This window comes from Drosophila busckii, chromosome X, assembly GCF_011750605.1.
Source record: "Drosophila busckii strain San Diego stock center, stock number 13000-0081.31 chromosome X, ASM1175060v1, whole genome shotgun sequence".
Lineage (NCBI taxonomy): Eukaryota > Metazoa > Arthropoda > Insecta > Diptera > Drosophilidae > Drosophila > Drosophila busckii.
Window position 1 is genome coordinate 17,422,814 of NC_046608.1, and position 24,157 is coordinate 17,446,970.

The following is a 24,157-nucleotide window of genomic DNA, read 5'->3' on the forward strand; positions in this document are numbered from 1 at the left end:
CGCAGCAGCGCTCTGCTGGCCTAATCGTTGGACATTTTGAAGCACTAAAATAAAAAAAGGGCAGAAAGGCAAACTGAGTTTAGGGTAATTTGATTTGCAGCAAAGTTGGATAATTGAGCAGCTGCTGAAGGCGGGCGCTAGGCAAAATCAATTAGAAGTGCACAGCAAATGCAACGAATGTTGAAAGTGTAATTGGAATGGGATCAAATCGCATCACAGCGCAGCGCATCACAGCGCAGCGCAGCGCAGCGCATCGCATCGATGCCAAATAAACTGCACAACATACGCAGCAGCAATATTAAGTCATGTGGCTGTGTTGCTGGCGGCAGCTTATGAGAAACATTTAAATCAGGTTACAGCCTGTCTGTGTATGCATAACTCATACCTCACTGATGTACAGTTAGATAGAAAGCAGCGATGTTGCTGCTGTGGCTGTTGCTGTTGCAACGGCAATGCGAGCAAATGTAATTAAAACTGCTTTTTGCAACATCAATTAGAAGTATGGCGCACACATGCTCAAGGCAAGCGTACACATGTGTATGTGTATGTCTATGTGTGTGTGTGTGTGTGTGTGTATGCATAGCAAAGTTGCCAAATAAAAATGTTGCTGCATACTTGCAGGCACTTCTCACAAAATTAATTTCAAAATGACTGCGTGTGTGTTGGTTTTGTTTGTATGTAATGCTGCATATATATGTGTTTGTGTGTGTGTGTCTCAAAGCAATCACTTGTATGAGTTACCTGCATGACACATGATAAGGAATGCTACGGCACAAAAACTTTTGCCCAAGAAGTTTCGAGTTTCGAGTTGCCTTTTTGCTCAGTTACTGCTTTTTTCAACTGCTTTGTAGCTCAAAGCGTAGCTAAGAGCGCAAGTATTTGCAAACACACACAGCTACACACATGCATGTACGTGTGTGTGTGGCTGACTTCGGTTTCAGCTTGCGTACACTGCAAATGAAAGCAGACAAAACGTCACAAATTTTATGCCAAAATGCCCTTCCAAATTGCAAGCTGTGTGTGTAGCTGTGTGTGTATGCTAAGCTGAGTCATCTCAACAACAAGCACACACACACACACACACACACATACACAGCGCTGCTTTGACACTTGAAATTGAGCCGCTATAAGAAATGCGCAAAAGCTAAAAAGAAAATACAACAAAAATGAAAAAAAAAAAAAAAACTGCACAAAAAACGTAGAAAAGTCATAAATAATAGTCAATGTGACAGCGTGGCTGTATACGCATGTATGTGTAAGCAAGTCTTATTGTGATTAGCTGTATGTGTGTGCGTGTGTGTGTGGGTTTGTGTGTGTGAATTTCAAATTGAGTGGCCAAAACATTCAACTTTGACTTACATTTAAGCAAAACGCCAACGCGACACGCCACTTAGTCCAAGTCAGCCCCTCGTCACCCCAACCCCAAGCCCAACCCCACCCCACACTCTCTTGAGCACCTTTGAGCTGGACTCGCTTGCTCGACGGCCATTTTTCACTATTTGTCTTGCATTTTGGCTACGTGTTATTTTCATTTCATGCCCGTTCGCATTTAGCATGTACAGCATAATTTGCATAAGTACAGTGAAGCTTCGCAGCCAGCAGCTGCAGCCGACAACAGCTAGTTAACAAGTTTTCACTGTAGCTATGTTGTTGTTGTTGTTAATATTGTTGCTTACTTACATTTGTTTTGCGGGCGCATCTTCCAGCGCGACTTTGGCAAACAATAAATTTCCAGCATTTTCTTTTCTTTTCATTTTACTTAACGCGCTCGCATTAAAATTGTATTTGTTTGTGGCAGAGCAAGAGCGAGAGCGAGCAGCAAGAAAAACTTATTACGTGTGTTATTATAAAGCAATTTCTTTTGTTTTTCTTTTGCGTTGATGCTGCTGCTGCTGCTGCTTTGTGCGCTTTGCTTTGGCGCTTCAACTGTCCTGTGCTGTCCTCTACAGTTCTGCGCTTTGTTTTCTTCTTTTTCGGCCACCTTAGTTATGCGCCACGCCTGGTGCCGCTGAGACGAAATTAAAATATCATAAATTTGAGTTAATTACGGTCGAGTAAACATTAACATAATTGTGTGCGCTTGGCCGTTGCCACTGTCGCATTATAAGTAGCTACACCCACCCCACTCTTTCGCTTTGCTTGTGTCATGCTCTTTGCACATTTTTATGCAGCCTGCGGTGTATTTTTCTTAAATTCATTTATATACATATATTTATATAATGTGTATATAATGTTGTAAATTGATTGCTATCAATTGCAAACTTTTGGCATTTTGTATAAATTGATGTTGGCCTGGCAATTAGCAAGCGAAATGCTTAAAGTCTCTGCCAGTTCACACAGAATTTTGAAGAATTTTGTGCAGTAATTGATTTCAAGCTTTTAATCAAGAAAACGCCACAAACATGTTGAGTCTGTTGTCGTCGCCAGCTGCTGCTGCTTCTGTTGCTGTCTTTCAATGCTGCTGCTGGCCGCCGCAACAATTTTGCCAGCTGCTCGACAACAGGCTTGTCACCTTGTCAGTGTGTCACCTGAACCGTGCCAGCAACAGCAACAGCAACAGCAACAGTGTTGTAAGCTGTGGCATTGACTGCAGCTGACACGCCTACAATTGCCCACTGACCGACCGCTGACTGCTTGTGCTTGATTACAATGTTGGGAGCTGCTGGGGCAGCAAACATGTAACATGCGCTTTGATTAGCATCTACCTGTCTGCTAATGGGCGTGGTTGGAATGTAGCATGCATATTGAGAGGGGCCCCCAGAACGTTTTGGCAATTCCAATTCCAATTGGTGTTGCATTTGCTGTTTTTCTTTTCAGCCAACAGCAGCAGCCCCAACAGCAGCAGCTTTGCTGCTCGTAGCAACATCCGTTTCCGCTTCCGCTGCGCTGCACTGCCTGCGTGTGTATGCACTGGCTGTTTAATTTCGATTTGAAATGTCGCCTGGCACGTTTGCTGTTTGCCAGCTGCAGCTGCTGCCAGGCAACAGCAACAGCAACAGCAAATTTGTTGCCAACTCACTTCCGTTGACTGAAAGCCATTGCATTTACTTTGAGCTAATCCTGCTGCTGCTGCTGCTGCTGCTGCTTGTCTCATTGCTGCTGAACAAATGTCAATTGCAGCGCAACAGTGTCTAACTACAAATTATATATCGATTTAGCTACGGCCAGCCACAATATCAAACTGATTGCCAACATGTGTAACTATAAGGCTTAGGCTACATTAGTTATAAATAAAATTGTGTATGTGTGTGTGTGTGTGTGTGTATGTTGGCGTATTGTTTGTCACTGCCGTTGCCCAGGCAGCCACATTATTAAGTAGCAGCAACAATTGCTGCTGCTGCTGTTGTCAGCATAGTCAAAATTTTTGCCACATGCAAACAAGCAACAGCAACAACAACAACAACAACAACAATGAACAATGCAGCCGTGCCTGTTATGCTATAAGCTATATATAACATATAGTGTATGACTTTGTGTGTGTGTGTGTGTGTGAATTATTAGATTGCCTGGAAAAATGTTGCCACGTCAGCGTCGTCAAGCGCAAGGCGCAACGACAACATAGCCGCCTGCTTGCCAACTTAATTACTTTTGAAATAGTTGAGCGCACACACAGACACACACACGCACACACGTATAGAGACGTAGACAAGAGCGCATGAATAATGGCAATTGGTATAGCTGGGCTAGCTGACAAGCTTAACTTGGCAGCCAGAGCGTCAGACCCTCTACGCTTACTTGAATGAAGACTCAGACGAAAACATTTTTGCAGCCAAAGTCGCGCTGCAGGGCATAACGGCATTATTATATTTATTAGCCAGGGCACACAAGACGGAAGGCTGCTTTAATGTAGTTTATATGCAACCAACTTAGTTTCGTCAAATGCATTTTGATAATAAAGTTTTGCATAGCAAAGGGCACAGACAGCAACAGAAAACAGAGACGGAAAGTGAGCAAAATCAAAGCAAAAATGCAGAATGAAACATAATGAAATCATAGATCCTGGAGTAAGCTCGCTCCTGGAGTGGCTCGCACTTATTGCCTGGCAACCTAAATGCCAAACAAAGGCCGCTCAGTTCAGTATTTGTTTTATATTTTGTATTGAAGCTGAAAGCATTTGGGCTAACGCCTATTCAGTTAACATTGAATAAATGAATGAATCATCAGCATGTTGCCCGCCCAGTCGAATGAATAGATTGAATAGCACATACACCAATACACACACACACATATGCTATGTTAACTTGTATGCATTTCAGTTTTCTCTATTTTTGTTTTTGCAAAAACATGAGCTGCAGCTTATCAGTCTGTTGTCAAACAATGCCTCAGCAACTAATGGAAATTGCACACACACACAGAGACACACAAGCATATGCACGCACACATATGCATGGCTTTTAAAAGTGCTTTGTTGCTTTGGCTTTGACAGCAGTGCAAAGCAAAAGAAAAAAGGTTTCAACTGATTGCCATGGCTATCAAGCTGCGCTCAGCAGCTTTAAATCTGTGCTAAGGCCTGCGCTATAGCCGACTAACTGTATCTTGTGATGTGTAGTGTCGGCATCCATAATCAATCCATCAATTCAAATCATGTCTGCAGCTGCTTGTCTATGCATAACACAACTCACTACAGTGCTGTGATGTTTCATTTCATAGCCACGCCCCTGCCACCGCCGCTGCTGCTGCTGCTGCTGCTGCTGCTGCTGCTGCTGCTGCCAGTGGCAGCTGTAATGAAGCATTTAAGACATTGTTGAGGTTTAGCTGATGTCGCACACACACATACACGCACACGCAGCAAAGCCTAATGAGTTCAGTTGTCTTGCTGTTCACATGTGACGCCTGCTGATCTCTCTCTCTCTCTCTCTCTGTCTCTCTGTCTCTCTCTCTCTTGCTCTGCTCTATGTGGCATCATTTTTTATCACTCAGACACACCCCGTTTGATATTGCCGCACAATGTGGCGTATGATTAATGTGCTCATTGCCAAAATGTCTAGGCATATCACGCATACGCACAATGTGGCACAACGCTCACATTTGTTATTCCACTAAGCATATTGCTAACTATAGCAAAATATTTCAAGTGCCTAGCGAAAAATATAAAACTCTGCATTGCTTTTTTGGCAATTAGTTTGCATATACATCAGTGGCTGCTACAAATACACAATGCATACGTGACCTGAATATTTGAAAACACTCAGGTGTATTTAAATTCAATTTAAAATACACACACACACACACACACACACACAGACACACACACAAACAGCGCATAGCTTAAGCAAATTTACTCAATGCGTATAACAAAAATTTGTTGTATTTTTTTTTTGCAGGCCGCCTCGCCGCGCTGGGAGCCACAGATCGCCGTTCTATGTGAGGCTGGGCAAACCTATCAGCCGCAATATCTGTCGGAGGAGGGACGCTGGGTAACGGACCTGGCCAAGAAGACATCGGGCGCCACATGTTTGCGTGATAAAATGGATTTGCTTGATTACTGCAAGAAGGTAAGTGATGTGGTGAGGTTTGCTTTTGCTTTCGCTTGTGTTGGCTAAGAAAGTTGCAAGTTGCTGCATTGGCTGGATTCATAAAATGCTGCTGCTGCTGCTGATTGAATTGAAGCCCCATGAAAATTGCTATTTGCATTTACCTCACTGCATATGAGTGAGTGCATGTGCATGAAATAAAAATAAAAAGTGCGCAAATGCGAAATGTAATTTTATGGCCTGGCTAACGTTCAAGTGGCTAGCCACAGGCGCTGGTGGGGGGGGTGGGGCCACATACAATCTGCCACTCAAAATGCAGCAACATGAAAGGCAATAAATCAAAAGAGGCAACAGCCGACAGCCAACAGTAGCGACAGCAGCAGCAGCCATCCTACGTTTGAGGGCTCGAGAGCATGCGGCATCAACAATTTAATTTGCGCAGCGTTGAAAGCGTTTACATTGAGACAACATTAAACGACACTTAATTAATTTTCCATTAATTTTCGCATTTTGCTCTTAGCATATGAGCGCGTTGCAGACAAGAGAAAGAATAATGCATAAAAGGGAAGGCAGCGTAATTCATATTAAGCATACGTATAGTCAGCCAGTGTTATTATAGATTGGCATGCACTCCATTGGGGTAACTTTTATTCAATTTCTGCTGCTGCTGCTGCTGCTGCTTCTTTTGGCAATTTCAACTTAAAAGCTATCAAGCATTTCATGCAAATCAAATAGCATTTTATATATGCTAATAATAAATATATTTAAGAGTTAAGCCTAACATATGCTGCCGCTGACTAAATGGCAAGCGTTACGTATTATAATGAGCCTGGCGGCCTGTCAAAACTGTCGCATTTGATTTCCACACGCAAATTTGTAGCGACCTGCTGTTGCTGTCAGTTTGCCACAGCATAAATCAATTTACAACAAACACACACACACACAAAGGGCGAGTTAAGTGTGACATGAGTTTGTGGTAAAGGTTGGTTAAAAGTGCGTGTGTGTGTGTGTTTTATTGGGTTTTCATTTGCATTTGCATTTCAACATGTAATTTGTAGCACATTTCCCGATAAATATATATATATCTGCTTTGCACATACTATATAATTATGTTAATTTATTTATTATGCTTAATTTATGCGTATATGCGCTTGATGTCTGTCTGCCTGCCAATGTCATCTAGCTGCTTATTAAAAATCCTTTCTATATTCGATTTTTTTTTTTTTTTTTGTATCAAATGCAATTTACTGTCGACAACAATAACAATTACGAAAGTCAATCAAAAATGCTTTGTTTTAGTAACAATGGCCACAAGCCGCTGCCTGCCTGCTCGCCTGTAATCAAATCAATGACAGCCAGGCTGAGGCTTTTGTCTATGGCAATAACACGGCCCAGCACAGCAGGCAGGCAGCAGCTTTACCGAGCCCACACTGCGTATACTAAATGCATTGAAAGCATTTTTTTTAATTGCCTTGCGCGCAATTTTATTTCATTTCATTTCATTTTGAATTCAATTAAGTTTACTGCAACCTAGAAATTCTACAAAATATTCTTGCCCGCTACGTGGAATTTAGCACAAGTCAATTTATTATGAGCTAGCGCGCTGGCTAAAGCTGCTGGCAGCTCTTAACACAGCCAAATGCGTTAAAACAACTTTGTGATGCGCCATTTAAACGCTTTTTATGACCAAAAGCTATAAAAAACAAAAACTACAAAACACACACGACGAGACTCAATGCCGAAAAACTTTTGGTCGCCATTAATGTCAAGCGTTGGGAAATTTTCACAGTCTCTGTGTGTGTGTGTGTGTGTGTGGCAAGTAAATTGCATGCATATAGTTTTTCTTAAAACAATTTTGTGTTTTTTTTTTTTATTTTGATTTTTAATTTAACCATTTTCGCGCAGCATTTGCCACACATACGCTTAAGCTTACGCTGGGTTCACGCTCACTTAATTCTTTTCCACACACACACACACACACACTCACAACTGTGTGTGTGCACTCTTTGTGTGTGTGTACATAAATACACTTCACTTCATTGCCATACCTGCGCTTCAAGCCTCTTCAGTTGCGTTGCACGCGTTTTCAGTTTTATTCATTTCTTTTTTGGCCGAAAAATTGTTGTTTGCTGGTCAAATAAATCAAGCCGCACAGAAGTATGCAACACATTTTTGTTTTTTTTTTTTGCATACGCTTTGCCCTTGTTGCCATCATTTTGTTTGTGTTTTACTCTTTTTCGTTTACATTTTTGCCTCCTTTGCTTGCTTTCTTTTTGTTAGTGAAATTTGACGCTGGTCAACGAAAATAAATTAATTAAAAAAAACCTGTTGTCCTTTACGAGAACCCTGTGGTGGTTTTGCTGGCTGCGCTTTTTGGGTTTGAGGCCGCTCGCCGAAGTGCAGCATAACATATTCATTTATGCGCATATTTAAATGTGTGTGTGTGTTGTATGTGATTTTATGTTTGTTTCAATTTCAGTTGCTGCCTACTTTTATTGCCTTATTTATTTTCGCTTTACTATTTTCTTTTTGTTGTTGTTGTTGTTGTTGTTTGTCCAGTGTGCGCGCAATTCAAACGGAAATTAATTAATTTGCCGCGGCCTTTTAATACCGCGCCGTGCCACACAGACAAGAAGGAAAACAAGCAAATATGCCATTGGGCCTATGTATACATACACAAACCAGCGTGTGTGTGTGTGTGTGTGTGTTGGCCACTCATTTGTCGCATTGTTTGCATTGCGGCATTCAAGTTAGGCTCCAAAAACAGTCGTTACTTTATAAGCACACATACATACATACATATGTATGTGTACATGAATATATTTATATATAGCCACAATTGTTTGCAATGCTTGCTGCTGCTGCTGCTGCTGCTGCTGCTGCTGTTGCTGCTGTTTGTTGTTCGGTTACATTAATGAGTTGTACTACAAACATATGCGAGTAATGATAGAGAGGTGAGGCGGGTATTTGTACAATGTTTGGTCTTGTACTCATTTGCATTGAACATGCATTGATTTTTACTCAGAATTTTTTTGTAATGAATCCTTCATTTACAGTGCTTCGATCTATCAAAATTCTGCAGAAATTCTGCACTCGAATCAGTTACACATTTTTTATTACTCGCTACATTGTTTGACTGCGCGCGTCTCACAATATTCAATTACGAAATGCTTGCGTATATGAGAGCATTAAATTTCATCATGTTGCCAAAGCAGCTAATGAGATTTTCCCCGCAAATGAGCTTACATTTGTAGCTGTGTGGTTGGGCATTGAACTTGGAGTTGGAGTGGCAGCTGCGTTGAAAGGGCGCGCTCAGCGCTCTACTCTGCTGAGCTTGCAAGTTAAGCGATTTAAACGCTTTGGCGACTTATGCAGTTAATTGAATTTATATGCGATTCATCTACCGAAAATTCAATTTACTCGCTTTAATGGCAACAGAGATACAGCTACAGCTACAGCTACAGTTACATTGCGTAGCCGTCACATTAACAAACTAATTTGCTGCTGGCCTGTTTAACAATTAAAATAAACAGCTGATTGCATTTAGATAGTAGTGCTGCTGCTATATATATATCAGTATTTTAGTGTGCTGTTTACGGCTTCAGCGACTGACACACTGACACGTCATAAAGCCAAAAGTTGTATAAAAATCCGCAGCAAGATTTACGACATTTGCAAGTGAGCGCCCCAAGGACACGCATAAACTTTGATTAAGCACAGCCAGCGAAATAAACTAAAACAAAAACTCCAACTCAAGCTGTAACTGAAACTGAAACAAAAATAAGCACAAACAAGCCTCGAGACTGGCTTAAAGCCTGCATTTAGTACAATTTCCATTTAGGCAAATTTATAAATATTATGTAGCAAAACCAAATGTTGGCTAATGCTTATTGAGCTGCCATAAATAATTATTACAAGCCTAAGAGCTTCACTTGTTTCTAATCTGGGCGGGGCGATTGCATTTCAACAAAAAGCTTTTTGTTATTTGAGCTGAGACAATGAAGACAAACTGCAATTGCTCTGCTCATGCAGCGTGTGGTGTGTTCGTTAATTATAAGCTAAGGGGATTACACTGATAGAAACGATTTTGAATTTAGTGTCTATAGACAATTTGTGAGCAATTTATAAGCCATAAGTGTGACGGGCTGTGTGAAATCGCATTTGTGTGCGCATCATTAAAGCGACGCTTATAAATGGCACTTGGCTCGAGAGGGCCACAGGACAAATAGAGCGCTCTAAAGGATTCGCTGCTGCTGCTGCGCTGCTGCGCGGCTGCATGTTTTGCAAAACTATAAACATATAGTATATTTAGAAAATGTATATAATTAAATGCTGCATGGCCATTGAAATTCAGTGAACAGGCAAAAAGTAGTTTAACCCACAGCCAGCGAGCTGTTCAAAGTATTCACCTGAGTATGCGCCTATGTCTCTCTCGCTCTATGTGTGTGTGTGTGTGTGCTATGATTATAGCTAAATATAGTTGTCCAATATACAAACATATACATAGGCATGTTGTGGCTTTGTGGACGGACAGACCGACAAACAGAACACTTGCGCACACATTAGGCCATGAGACAAATGGGTTTTGAGACCCGAGCCTGTTCCTTAAATGCTGAACGAAATTGCACAACAGCGCAGAGCAGCGCAGCGCAGCGTAGCGTAGCATGTGTGGGCATTACCGTTGCGGCATGTGTTGGTTGGTTGGGGGGGCTCATTTAGATTGTGGCAAAGCAGCTGTGCAGCGGCCCAGTCTTAATTCAATTGTTTGTTACGTTGTTGCCGCTGCTCATTTAGGACTAAATGCTGGCTAACACATAATGCCCATTAAAAGTGATGTATTACACACACACGCACAGCAACAGACACACACACACACACAGTTACATAGACTGATATAGACAGCGGCGCGCTGAGCTCTTGGGGCACAAAAGTTGTACAGTTGTTATTTGAGTTTTTTAGCATAGGCAAAGTTAAATATTGATTTTCATAGCAATCAATGGGCAGCAAGGAAGAGCTCAAAGGCAATGTAAATTTCATTTCAGTTAATGCAATGTTTTACTAATAAGTTCGCTCTCTGCTCAACGGAATTACGTTTAACTATTTTTGACGTATACGCAATTCCAATTTCGGCAGCAGGCCCCAAGTAAACTTTAAATAACAGATACCAACCCAGCCACCCACACACACGAACACACACTTTAGACTACAATTTTAATGTGTTTGCTTTGCTTATTTGACAGAACTGACTTTGTGACACAAAACTTTCAGCTAAACAACAACAGCGGCAGCCGCAAAGCAGTAACAACATTTAGCCTTTTAGTCCCCATTGTTTCATATACATATGCTTATGTGTGTGTGAGTGTGTGTGTGTAGCTTAGGGGAAATTATTTTTACAATTTCAATGTCAACGCGTAGAAAGCGAGCAAAGCACGCGCGAAGGCCGAATGTTGAGATTCAAAGCTAGGGTGAAGCACAGGCAGCGAGCTCGAAGCACGAACCGACTTAGGCAGGCTTTTGCCAGTCGGTCCGGGGGGAGGGTGTGATAGCGGGGGGCGGTGTGGGCGTTTGACAGGCGTTGGCGGTCACCGTTTTGGCCACAGGCCTTTTGAGTGCTAACACACCGAAACTGCTGCGTGGGGGCCGCCCAACTATCGTCGCCAGCAATGAGTTGAAGAAAACGAAATAAAAAAAAATACGTATACGTACGGCTTACGCTTTGCGTTGTGCGTTATTCGTTATGCGGCAGGCTGCAGTTAAACTTCAATTACAGCAAACTCAGGGCCCCAGCTCAGTTCAGTTCAGTTCAGTTCAGTTCAGCTCAGCTCAGTGCAAATAAAAAAGCGTAGCAAGCTGAGCGAGTAATGCCCAGGGACATGAAGTCGCGAGCGAGCGAACGCAAAAATGTTTTAAAAAGAAATATGGCAAACGCAAATAGAAACTTGCGGCAAAATAATTTGGCCCCATACGCATGTGGCAAGTGGCAAGGCCTAAAGTGGGAAGTTCAGACTGCCAGGCAGGATGCGCTCTCCAACTCATGAAAGCGGCATTAAAAAATCATTTTCAATATCGCGCTCGACTGCAGCGTGGCGCACACACACACGCACACAGTCGATTGTATGCATTGACAGGCGCTTGGGGCGTGCCCCAAATACAGTCAGACGGCCTAGCAGCAGAAAAGAAATGAAATTAAAGTAAAGGGAGAGGCGCTGCCAATGCTTGCGCCTAAAGCTATGCAATGCGTTGAACAAGAAATCAAAGCAGGCATAAGCAGGCAGCATCCGCTAGTAGGAAAACAAAAGACACGCAACAAAACAAACATCAAGGACAGCTGACAATGCTGTCATTTATAACACACACATGTGTGTGTGTGCATGTGTGTGTGCGTTCAATATGAAGAGCTGTCATATTGTGTGTAGGTTTTTGTTTTCGGTTGCGCGGGCTCTTGTCATTTGATGTTATTGTTGCCTGTTATTGTATTGAAACTTGTCTAATTGCATTGCTCAAGGATAAGCGCAGCGCGAGTTGACAATAGCGCTATGCTATGCCATGTTAAATGTAGATGATGGTTAACAACAATAGCGAATATGTCAAGTTTAATTGTTTGTCTGTCATTAGCGCAAACGCACGCAGAGCGAGAGCGAGAGCGACAACGTCGAGGGAGTCGCGCATTTTGCTAATTTTATGCAATTAAATTTGCTTTTCAGTTTACTTTTGCCAGCATGTGCATGTTTGTGTGTGTGTGTGTGTGTGTTTGTGAAACAAAAGAATCAAATTCTGTTACAATAAGTTGCCGTTGCCGTTGCCGTTGCATGTGTATTTGTGTGGCAAGCGCTCTCGAGCGAAGCACTTAAACAGCATCACGCTCAGTTGAATATGTTTTGATTAAGCCAAGTAGAACGAACACATTTTAGCCAGACCGGGGCCAGGCCAAGCCCAAGCCAGGCCATGTCGTGCCGAAACTGAACCGCAGCACATCAAGTTGAGCTGAGCGGAGCCTTGGCTGGCGCCCTGACCATGTGCCATAGGTCCAAGCGTTGTTCGTATACGTGTTAAAGTGATGCTGTGTGTGTGTGTGTGTAAATATAGCTCACGTGTATATGTGTGTGTGCGCGCATTGGGTTGGCACGTTTATATACTCGAGCGACCAAGCAAATGACGGACTCAGCGTCATTCACAGGCAGCAACCACAACAACAACAACTAGCAGCCAGGCTCGTTGGTCAGGGCGTGAGATTCTGAGTGTGGGCAGCAGCAACTGCTGCTGACGTCGTTGATTTACCTTTAAAAGGCAGTGTATGAAAATTGCAGGCACGCACAGTGGGCTGCCAAAAGTGAATACACAAAAAGTGTTATACAAATATCAATAGCTAGACAGTCAGTCGTCGGTCATAGCTACAACTGTTATACAACATTTTAATCACACTGACATAGCCGCTAGCTATTAGTTGCCACCATTATGTGCGTGTGTGTGTGTGGCTCGTTTTAATTTCAGTGCGCGGCTTGGCAGCCTTTGGGGCTTCGGTTTTCAGTTTGACTTGACATGCATCAGCATCATTATTTTGTGCTTTTAATGTTTTATTTAGCTCGGTTGCCAACAGCTACGCAGCAAAACAAAAACTCAACAGCAGCAGCAGCAGCAGCAGCAGCGGCAGCGGCGTCGTAAGGGGCATGCAGCGTATCGTTGCTACGTGCCGCTTGCGCTCATTTTTGCTCTCGATGTGTGTGTGTGTGTGCCATTTGCAAGAAAACACTCAAACAACATTTAAAAAGGCCTCATTTTCACGAGCTGTTGCTGCTCAGCATACATCTGTGTGTGTGTGTGTGTGTGTTTGTCTGTGTAGCACTCAGCACATAATCGTGCGCAGCAAATGTAGTGCATGCAACATATGTACATATGTATGTGTGTGTGTGTGTGTGCGCAATACTTTATTAGGCCATTCAGTTAGTCAGTCATTTTGTCAGTCAATCAAACCGGGCGAGCAATTAAAGTTTTACCGCACGTTGCCCAAACAAAAGCGAAAGCTACAAGCAAAAGAAAACGAAAAAAAGCTACGAAATGAGGCAGCCCATCAAATACGCGTTGCACACACACACACACACACACAGACAGTGAAACTGAAACCTATAAATATCTAATGATTTAATCGCTTACAATGGCCGCCAATTCCCTAGCGTGCTGGCCAAATAAATATTTATGTGAACTACTAACTAAAAAAAAAAAAAACAAATGAAAAGTTAACATTCCAACGCTGTAAATTTCAAACGCAATTCAAACTTAAATTTGCAGCATTTTTTTTTAATGAATTTACTTAGCAAATTCATTTTCAATTCTGAACTTTGTGCGCTTTCAATTTGCTTGCGTTAAGTATACGCATAGTATGCGGTGTGGCATGTTGGCTGTTGCTGGCAATTGCTAATTAACATTTTGCAAAAACGAGGCGAGCGTAAAATGTCAAGTTCTTCTCAATAGTTCTTGTTGAGTTAAATTGCGCACATTACGCATACGCCAAGTGGCACGCTTGTTGATCAACAATGCTGCAAAATGAAATGCAAACTTTTCATGCACACTCATAGCTACTTGTGACTAGTACTATGCATTTGTGTGTGTGTGTGTGTGTGTATTTGTGTGGGTGGGTGCTGCATTTAAGCTCTGTGCCCAATCTGTGTGTGAGTGTGTGTGTGTGTGTGTGTGTGTGCAATAGTCAGGTGTCAAAATCGAAGCCAAGGCTCTCGCTCGGCTGCTGCTGCTGCTGCCTACAAGTGCCTGCCACATGCCACATGCCACTCAAAGCAGGATATAGCGCCTGCCAACAAGCAAAGTTGATTGCGTTCTTGTTACCCAAGTGCATGCCCAAAATAGCACAAAACTCAACTTATGATTGCGAAATAAGAAATGCGAAACACATTACATTACTCACACACACTCTCTCATTTTTGCTTGCAGGCCTATCCGAATCGAGACATTACCAACATTGTGGAATCATCGCATTATCAGAAAATTGGCGGCTGGTGTCGCCAGGGCGCATTGAACGCAGCCAAATGCAAGGGCGCTCATCGCTGGATCAAGCCGTTCCGCTGCCTGGGTAAGCTTTAAAGCCTTTTTTTTTTGTTTATGTGTATGCGTAACTTATACGAACTCAACTCACATTTGTGCACAACTCACAACAACCAAAACACAACTCGTTTGGCTTCAGAAGGACCATTCCAATCGGACGCACTGCTGGTGCCCGAGGGCTGTCTCTTTGATCATATTCACAACGCCTCGCGTTGCTGGCCATTCGTGCGATGGAATCAAACGGGCGCCGCCGCTTGCCAGGAGCGCGGCATGCAGATGCGCAGCTTCGCCATGTTGCTGCCCTGCGGCATTTCGCTGTTCTCGGGCGTTGAGTTTGTCTGCTGCCCCAAGCACTTCAAGAGTGAGTACGCATGAGTATTGAACAATTGCAATTGACCACCACCACCCCATACAATCCTTTGCAGCCGATGAGATACGCGTGAAGAAAACCGATTTGCCAGTTATGCCGCCAGCGCAGCTGAACAGCGCGGCCAACGATGAGCTGAATGTGAATGTCAATGAGGAGGATGACGAAAGCAATGAGAGCAACTACTCGAAGGACGCCGATGCCAATGAGGATGAGCTGGACGATGAGGACGACCTAATGGGCGACGATGAGGAGGATGAAATGGTAGCCGACGAGTCTGCAACTGCAACTGGCAATGGCAATGGCAATGGCGCGGCAGGCAATGGCGACGCCAGCAGCGGCTCGCTGGACGACATCAATGCTGAGTACGAGAGCGCCGAAGAGGGCGACAACTATGAGGAGGACGGTGCTGGGTCGGACAGCGATGTTGCTGGCATTGCCGACTCCTGGGATCAGAATGGCAGCTCCAGTGGCGTCAAGCCACCAACTGGGCAACTTAAAGCCGCCGGCATGAGCTCCTCACCCGCCAGTCCAACTGATCAGGCCGCCAAGCCCGTTGCACCCAAGCCCGAGCTGGCAACCAGCACGCCACAATTGTCTGCAGCTGCTGCTGCTGCTGCTGCCGCCGCTGCTGCCGCTGCCGCCGCCGCTGCTGCAGTTGCACCGCCCTCGTCGACCGCACAGCCCACTTCGGATCCCTACTTCACACACTTTGATCCCCACTACGAGCATCAGAGCTACAAAGTAAGTCAGAAAGTAAGTGTTTAGTTTGAGGGCGCATTTTTATTTATACACGAAAAACAAAACGTATTCTAAACAAAGGAAGCCCAACAGCGCCTTGAGGAATCGCATCGCGAGAAGGTGACGCGCATCATGAAGGACTGGTCCGACTTGGAGGAGAAGTATCAGGACATGCGTTTGGCCGATCCCAAGGCAGCGCAAAGTTTCAAGCAACGCATGACGGCTCGCTTCCAGGTTAGTGAGCCCAACCACCAACCCACCCACCCAACCACCCCCAGCCCTATCCATTCTCAAGACAAACTCATACTTTATATGTTTATGCTATTTATATCAAAAGCTATGCACCAAACTCACTCACTCAGCTATCTGTATCTCTTTCTAACTGACTGTGCCTATTCTATGTACGTGTGTGTGTCTATGCGTGTGTGTGTGTGTGTGTGTGTGTGTGTGTGTGACTGCACTGTAAATATATAAAATCTTAACTTAGTTATACATAGTCAGCATAACATTGCATTATTATTAATTAACATAGTTTGCGCCTATTTATTTTGTTCAGCACATTAACATGCACATAATTTTACTTTTCATCTCTCGCTCTTTCTACTCATACATATGTAATTGCCTGACGTATGCGTGTGTGTGTTTTGTGTACTTTTGTGTATGTTTATTCCATGTATGGCAAATGGGAGCGAAAGAGGCATCAGATTGTAATCATTAATTAACAATAACAATAATGATTTATTAATCATTGAAGGCAAAAAGTAAAAATAAAATACCAAAACATTAACCAAACCAAACTAACTGCCAAACTCAACATAACAGCAACAAATCAAACAGTAACTAAACCAACACACACAATAAAATTAAAAGCAGTAGCTTAACTGATATGTAAACTGCTGCGTAGTTAAGCTTTTTAAACAAATCTAGCAATTAATTAAGTTAAGATCCCATACGCTTGCCTAGCTGTGCTGCTGCTGCTTACAAATTGTATGTAATATACGTATACTTAATATTCATAAACGCTAAATGCTAAATGCTCACAGCGCTGCTAATTATCAATATGCTTGCTTAATTACTAAACCAACACTATAGCTTAGTCTTTGCTCGATCAATTCGCCATTGAATTTGACTTGGCTTCTGTTGCTTTTTGAAAACCAAACCCAGCCATTTCATTAGATAATGCACAGCATAAGCAGCACTCACACACACATATACACACATATACACACATAGACATCGACGAACTGCCACTGACTGTACTGACCGAATCGATAATTCAAATTGAAGCGCCAAAGCAAAAGCAATCCAAACTCATGCTGATAATCTTTCTCTCTTGGTGTGCAATACGTCTTTATATGGGAATGTAATTTTAGACTTATGTTCAGGCACTCGAGGAGGAAGGCAATGCCGAGAAGCACCAACTGGCTGCGATGCATCAGCAGCGCGTGCTGGCCCACATCAACCAGCGCAAGCGAGAGGCCATGACCTGCTACACTCAGGCGCTAACCGAGCAGCCACCGAACGTGAGTAGTGCGTGAGTAAGTGAATCTCAAAGCTGTTGCTAATCGCGCTCTGGCGCTCTGGCGCTCTTGTTGCCGCAGGCCCATCATGTGGAGAAGTGTCTGCAGAAGTTGCTGCGTGCGCTGCACAAGGATCGCGCCCATGCTCTGGCTCATTATCGCCATCTGTTGAACTCTGGCGGACCGGGTGGCTTGGAGGCGGCCGCTTCGGAGCGTCCACGCACGCTGGAGCGTTTAATTGACATCGATCGTGCTGTTAACCAGTCGATGACCATGCTCAAGCGCTATCCGGAGCTGTCGGCTAAGATTGCGCAACTGATGAACGATTATATATTGGCACTGCGCAGCAAGGACGACATTCCCGGCTCTTCGCTGGGCATGAGCGAGGAGGCCGAGGCTGGCATTTTGGACAAGTATCGCATTGAGATTGAGCGCAAGGTGGCCGAGAAGGAGCGTCTACGTTTGGCCGAGAAGCAGCGCAAGGAGCAGCGTGCCGCCGAGCGTGAAAAGTTGCGCGAGGAGAAGTTGCGCCTGGAGGCCAAGAAGGTGGACGATATGCTTAAGTCGCAGGCGGCCGAGCAGCAGCAGCAGCAGCAGCAGCAGCAGCAACAACAACAGTCGGAGTCTCAACCCCAGCAGCAAATCCAGCAACAGCAGCAGCCGCAGCAGCAGGACAAGGGCAAGGAGCAGAGCATGGAGTTGGGCGCTGGTCTGGTAACCGCAGCCAATCTGAACTTTGACACTACCAAGAGCGAGAAGGAGCTGGCCGATGCTGAGTATGCCGAGGCTACAGTCAGGTAAGTAGCCACTAACAATTATTTACCTGATGCTATTCACACCTCTTGTTCTGCCATTGTTAGCACCAAGGTACAGACTGTGTTGCCAACGGTCGATGATGATGCAGTGCAGCGCGCGGTGGAGGATGTCGCTGCCGCCGTGGCCCATCAGGAGGCCGAGCCGCAGGTGCAGCACTTTATGACCCACGATCTGGGACATCGCGAATCGGTATTTGAGCTGCGGCGTTCACCAGTCACGCCTCATCTACCTAAAGCATATCCTCTCTCGTTCTCATTACAGAGCTTCTCCCTACGTCGCGAATTTGCGCACGCGCATGCCACCAAGGAGGGACGCAATGTGTACTTCACTCTCTCCTTTGCTGGCATCGCCCTAATGGCAGCCGTTTTCGTGGGCGTGGCCGTGGCCAAATGGCGAACATCACGCTCGCCACACGCGCAAGGCTTCATTGAGGTGGATCAGGTGAGTATTCGCCAGCTGGCTCTAGCTCATGCAGCTAACTCTCTCTCTCTCTCTTTTTCTATCTAGAATGTGACCACCCACCATCCCATCGTGCAGGAGGAGAAAGTCGTGCCCAATATGCAAATCAATGGGTACGAGAATCCAACTTACAAATATTTCGAAGTGAAAGAGTAAAGCGTCAAGCGTAAAATAAAATTAATAAATAATAATAAAAGAGAAAACCAAAAGCAAGTAAACATAATAAAGCGAAATTCTACACAAAATGCTTGCAACAAAAAATGCCGCAAGCAACAGCAGCCAAGGCACATCAATAACAAATAATAAAATGAAATGAAAATGAAAACAAAATACCATTAATTAAATGATATTAACAATAAAAAAAAAACAAATGAAAACAAATTTTTTTTCGTCTAATGGAGCGCAGTTCCGCAAACGTAACGTGAATGTAATGCATCTATATATAACAAGAATTATATATATAAAAAAAACGCAACTAAATTTAAGTATTTAAATGTTTAACAAATGCAGTAACAAACAAAAACAAAACGCAAACATCTTTCTCTCTAGCTCACTTTCTCTCTAACTTTCTCTCAAACCTTGTCACAACTCTGATCGTAAGAAAGAAACATTTAAGAATGCTTCAAATTGAAAATTGCGCGTACACACAGTTAAATACACACACACACGCAAGCAGACAGTTCGCGTGTGTGTGTGTGTGTGCAGAAATTTGTTTCCTTTCGTAATGCATTCTAATTGTATAGAAAGTATTAGGCAAACATTTGCTTATTATCAAAAATTTGCACGCTATTCAATGTTTGCTTTTAAATGGAAATTAGAATTCAAGCTTAAGGCAAACAAATACAACACAACAACAACAACAACAGCAGCATATTGAGAGAAGTAAGAGCAAAGCATAATAATAAAAGAAAAGCTACAAGAACAGAAAGAGATTCCTAGCAATTAAATTATCAACACATTCACAACGCACACACACACACACACAAATACACATACATATACATATGCATATACTCTCAAGCAATATGGCGTCGCATACGCATAGGACATAAAGCATTGCATACTTTACAGCGCCGCAAGCGAAATCAAATTTAATTAAACATAAATGCCAAGCTGCTTGCCATTTAGTAGACGCTAACAATAAAAACGCACTCACACACACACAGACACATAAACACACACACACACACACTGAACAGTGCGACACAGACACATGTGAACCTAAGAGCTACCTACGCGTACTAATCTCTATATGAACATATATATACATATATTTGTGCATGTGTATGTGCATCTATATATATATACACACACTTATACAGCCGAAAAATAAATAAATAAAACCAAAACAAATTATATATACATATATAAATATATATATACAATATATTTAAAAGCAAGAAAACGCAAATGCAAGCAAAATGTCCATAAATGTATTTATGTATCTATACACAACACAAAAAAAAAAAAAAAAACAAAAATAAAAAAGCAAAAAAAATATATATAACAAGCTAAAGAAACGCAAAGAAAAACTTAATAAGCAACTCAGCTAATAAGGCTACTAAATAAATGCAAAATTATATAAACCCACAAGCAGAAGCAATCTTCATAATTATGATATAGCTAAATAGCAAAAAGCAGCAGCAGCAAATTAAGCAACAAATGCAACAAATTACTCATGCATTCGTTTTTATTTTTTTTCGCAGCTTAACACATATATTACACATACATACATGCAAGCCTATAAAAGCCCCTGTTTGTATGCAACAAGAAATTTACAACGTACGTGCTTCAATTTCTTTCACAAAATTGTCAATGTATGGCCAATTAGTCAACAGAAAAGAATTGCATGACTTCACTGCAAGTGTGTGTGTGTGTGTGCTTAGAGCAGATATATACATGTATGTATATATATAATTGTATGCACACACAATCAGCAGACAGAGGTTATAGATAAACCGTTAGAAATTGCTAGTTTAATTTTCATTTCAATTGCTTGGCAAATATTTAACAAGTGTATGCCAATGCTTGAATCGAGGCGTTCTATAATTGTCACACACACACACGCACACACAGACAAAGAGAAGTAAATGCCAATACAGTTTATATAAATGTAATTTGTAGCACTTTTTTTTTTTCTTTTGCTATAAACCAAAAACAAAAATTTGTAACTTTATTTGTATACGCCTATACGAATAAATTAGATATATATACTGAAACCAAATATAAATGTGGAAAACAAAATAAATATATATACAAACTGACATTTGATGTTCATATGCAAGCTCTGTTCGTTCTTTTCAACTAATTGTTGCCTAGTAGACTTATTCAACTCAATTGCAAACTGTGTGTGTTTTGTTTCTGAATTTCAATTTCAATTTCTGAATTGCATTTTGCATTTTCTCAGGCCTCGAACCACCCCCCCCAGTAATTGCTGTGACACAACTACATGCAATATGCATTCCCTCTCTCTCACACTGACTCTCTCTCTCTCTGTATCTCTCTCTCTAGCTAACTATGTAACTGTCACGCTCTAACATTGCGCTAAGCATGCTTCAAGTCGTAGAGTTAAAAAGCTTTGCTAGGCTTCAAGCAACACACAAACAAGCAACAATATTCGCAACAAAAATTAATATAGATCTATATGAATGTATTTTTTTTCATCGCTTTACACGTGTAATCAATCCTTACTCAAAAATCAAAACAAGTGCAGCCAAAGCGCAGGCCCAACAACATGTCAAAGCCAATTATAGCAGCTAGCACACACACTCACACACACACACACATACATACTCACACTAACACATATATTACATATATTTCACACAAGCCACAAGTAAATCAATTACATAAATCCAAAAATGCATAAAAAAAAAGAAAAACTAACTAGTCAAAGCTTGAATATTTTTTAATTTACTCATTAATATATATATATATATAAATGAAAAATATATATATATGAAAATGGAAAAACACAAAAAAAAACAATTGATATTTACACTTAGTGAAAAAAAAAATGAACGTAAGAAAACGTAAAAGCAAAAAATGCAAATGTGTAAGAAATAAACCCCGTCCTGCGTAAATAAAATTAAACATAAACGTAAAGAAAACAAAAAAATATCATAAAATGCAAAAAAAAAAAATTTACACAAATTTAAAAGCAAGCATTAACAACAACAACAACAACAAATTGCAACTGCAGCAAAAAACAACACACAAATAAAAAGTAATAATTACAAAGAACGTAATAATAATAAATAAAGAAAACTTGAAATAAGTCGCATGTGTTTTTGTCCGTAGTCTCTTCATTAAAGAAAATCAGCAAAAAAAAAAAATATTAAAAACAAAAAAAAACATTGTGTAATTCGTTTTTTTGTTAGCTATAATTTTTTTTTGTGCATAGGTTCGTATAAATGGTAAAGTATAAACATTTAATTATTACATGTACTCAAGACAATTGTAATTGCAACAATAATTGTACACACACACACGTACTTATATTTATATCTATATATATGTGGCATATACGTGGAATTTAAATTTGTTACTCAAGCTTAAGACCATGCCCAGCAGCAGAGCCAAGTGAGACTTCAATTATGGTCAGAAGTATTTGAAATTATAAAATAAACAAATACACAATATTAAAACAAATGGAAAGTAAAGAAAAGTGGCCAAGCAGCCAAATTTTCATTGTATAATCACATAATTTCCTTGTGTTATTTTTCGAAATATTTGGCATAAATAAATATAAAATTATAGAAAAATAAGAGTAGTTTTTCAATATAACAAATGCGCATAGGCAAAAAATTGCAATTCCCATGTCATTCTTAATTTAAAAAAAATTAACTACTACTATAGTATAATAGCAGCCATTGTGGCCTAGAAAGGTTTTGTAATTGGCAAGTTCTTTTTTGAAATATTTTGCATAAATAAATATAAAGTAACAGCAAAACTTATGCCGAACCAAAGCGATTAGGCAACAAACTTATATTTCCATTTGTAGCCAAACTTAGCTTATCTTCATTTTTGATATTAAAAGTATTAACTACTACTCTAGTATAACAGCAACGATTGTGGACTACAAAGATTTTTGTAATTGGCAAGTTTTTTATCGATATATTTTGCATTAATAAATAAGTAACTTTTTCGTATAACAAATGCGAGTGGGCAACAAATTTCCATTTCCAGCCAAGCTTACAACAAACTTAGCTCAATTTTTAATTAAAAAGTATTAACTACTACTATAGTGGACTACAAAAGTTTTTGTAATTGGCAAGTTCTTTGTCGAAATATTTTGCATAACAAAAAAACTGATGCCGAACAAAAGAAGCTTTTATAATATAACGAATTTCCATTTCCATTTACACCAAACTTAACTTTATTTTTAATTTAAAAAGTATTAACTACTACTCTAGTAAAACAGCAGCCGATTGTAGACTAATTTGTAATTGGCAAGTTCTTTTTTGAAATATTTTGCATAAATAAACGTAAAGAAACAGAAAAACTTATGCCATGAACCAAAGCGAATAGGCAACAAACTTCTATATCCATTTGTAGCCAAACTTAACTCAATTTTTAATTAAAAAGTATTAACTACTACTCTAGTATAACCAGCAGCCGATTGTGGACTACGCAGCTTTTGTAATTGGCAAGTTGTGGCAAATGTTGTGGAGAGTCGTGGCCATTAGTTTGTTTGTTGGGTGGGGGGTGTAGCTGTAGCTGTAGCTGTTGATGAGTTGATTTGTATGCCGCATAACGCTTACGTGTGATTATTATGTGTACTCATTATGAGTTTCAACGTCGAGTGCGCGAACAAGCCTTTACAATAAATCACTTGAAAACGGAACGAGTGTATGTGAAATCAATGTAAGGCACTTCAGTCTATCAAGTGTCCAAAGCATGAAAATTGACGTACATTTTGATATACGAGCCAAAGCCAAAGCGACAAGCGTGCATGCATGTGTGTGTGTGTGCGTGTGTGTGAGCTAAATACACAAATGATCGATCGATGTATATGAAACACGGCATAGACATTGATAAAGATCGAGAGAGTTGATAAGTGTATGCAACTAATACGAGCGCTGCATTGATTTTCGCTTTGGCTGATCTGCAAACTTTCCAAAGTGCACTGGCGTGTTCAAGTGCTACAAGTTTCAATGCTGAAGAGCACTTTACAAACACTAGTTGCATGCACACACAATCTACTAACTGTTGTTGTAGTACAACACAGCTGCAGATAACTGCACTTGAGTTGTTGACAATTTTGTGGTTAAGTCTAAAGACGCTGATTGAACTACGCTGAAGATTCTGAATCAACTAAAGGTTATTGCAAATTTTGGCAACAATTAAATAGTTTAGCTTATGCAGAGCAGCTAGCTGTGAGTTGTAGTAGCGAATGATAAGTGTGAAACGGAATCGTTAAGCGATAAGCGCATAAACAATAGCCCAACCCAAAAAACAAGTCGGCAGTGCAACAGAGACAGCTATAGAGTTGCCTGCTTTTGGGGGCCGCAATGTACGCCCCAAACACATACACATACAAACACGCACATATATGTACATATGTATGTATATAGCAGTTAGTTGGCTGATAACAAGCGTAGATTGTGTTTGCGCTGCAGCGTCAAAGTTAAGTTGAAAACTGAATATTTATATCAGAAAATAACAGAGCTACCGGTTAAACCGATAAGCAGTCACACACACACAGTCAACTGGCAGCTATCTAA

At 41.3% G+C, this 24,157-nt stretch overlaps 1 protein-coding gene across 4 annotated transcripts in view; it reads left to right on the forward strand.

Annotated features, from left to right (window-relative positions):
* Positions 1–18,750, forward strand: part of LOC108606618 (amyloid-beta-like protein) — a 38,073-nt gene extending 19,323 nt beyond the window's left edge. The window contains exons 3-12 of one of the 4 annotated variants that reach the window (XM_017996899.1): positions 5,325–5,495; positions 14,418–14,556; positions 14,668–14,889; positions 14,954–15,651; positions 15,718–15,870; positions 17,022–17,159; positions 17,238–17,953; positions 18,017–18,161; positions 18,234–18,413; positions 18,480–18,750. In XM_017996899.1, coding sequence (XP_017852388.1) covers positions 5,325–5,495; positions 14,418–14,556; positions 14,668–14,889; positions 14,954–15,651; positions 15,718–15,870; positions 17,022–17,159; positions 17,238–17,953; positions 18,017–18,161; positions 18,234–18,413; positions 18,480–18,587 — 2,670 coding nt within the window. In that variant the 3' untranslated portion in view covers positions 18,588–18,750. Of the gene's footprint in view, positions 1–5,324; positions 5,496–14,417; positions 14,557–14,667; positions 14,890–14,953; positions 15,652–15,717; positions 15,871–17,009; positions 17,160–17,237; positions 17,954–18,016; positions 18,162–18,233; positions 18,414–18,479 lie in introns of all 4 variants that reach the window. The other 3 variants (XM_017996893.2, XM_017996900.2, XM_017996897.2) reach the window with 3 other exon arrangements.
* Positions 18,751–24,157: the final 5,407 nt, after the last annotated feature.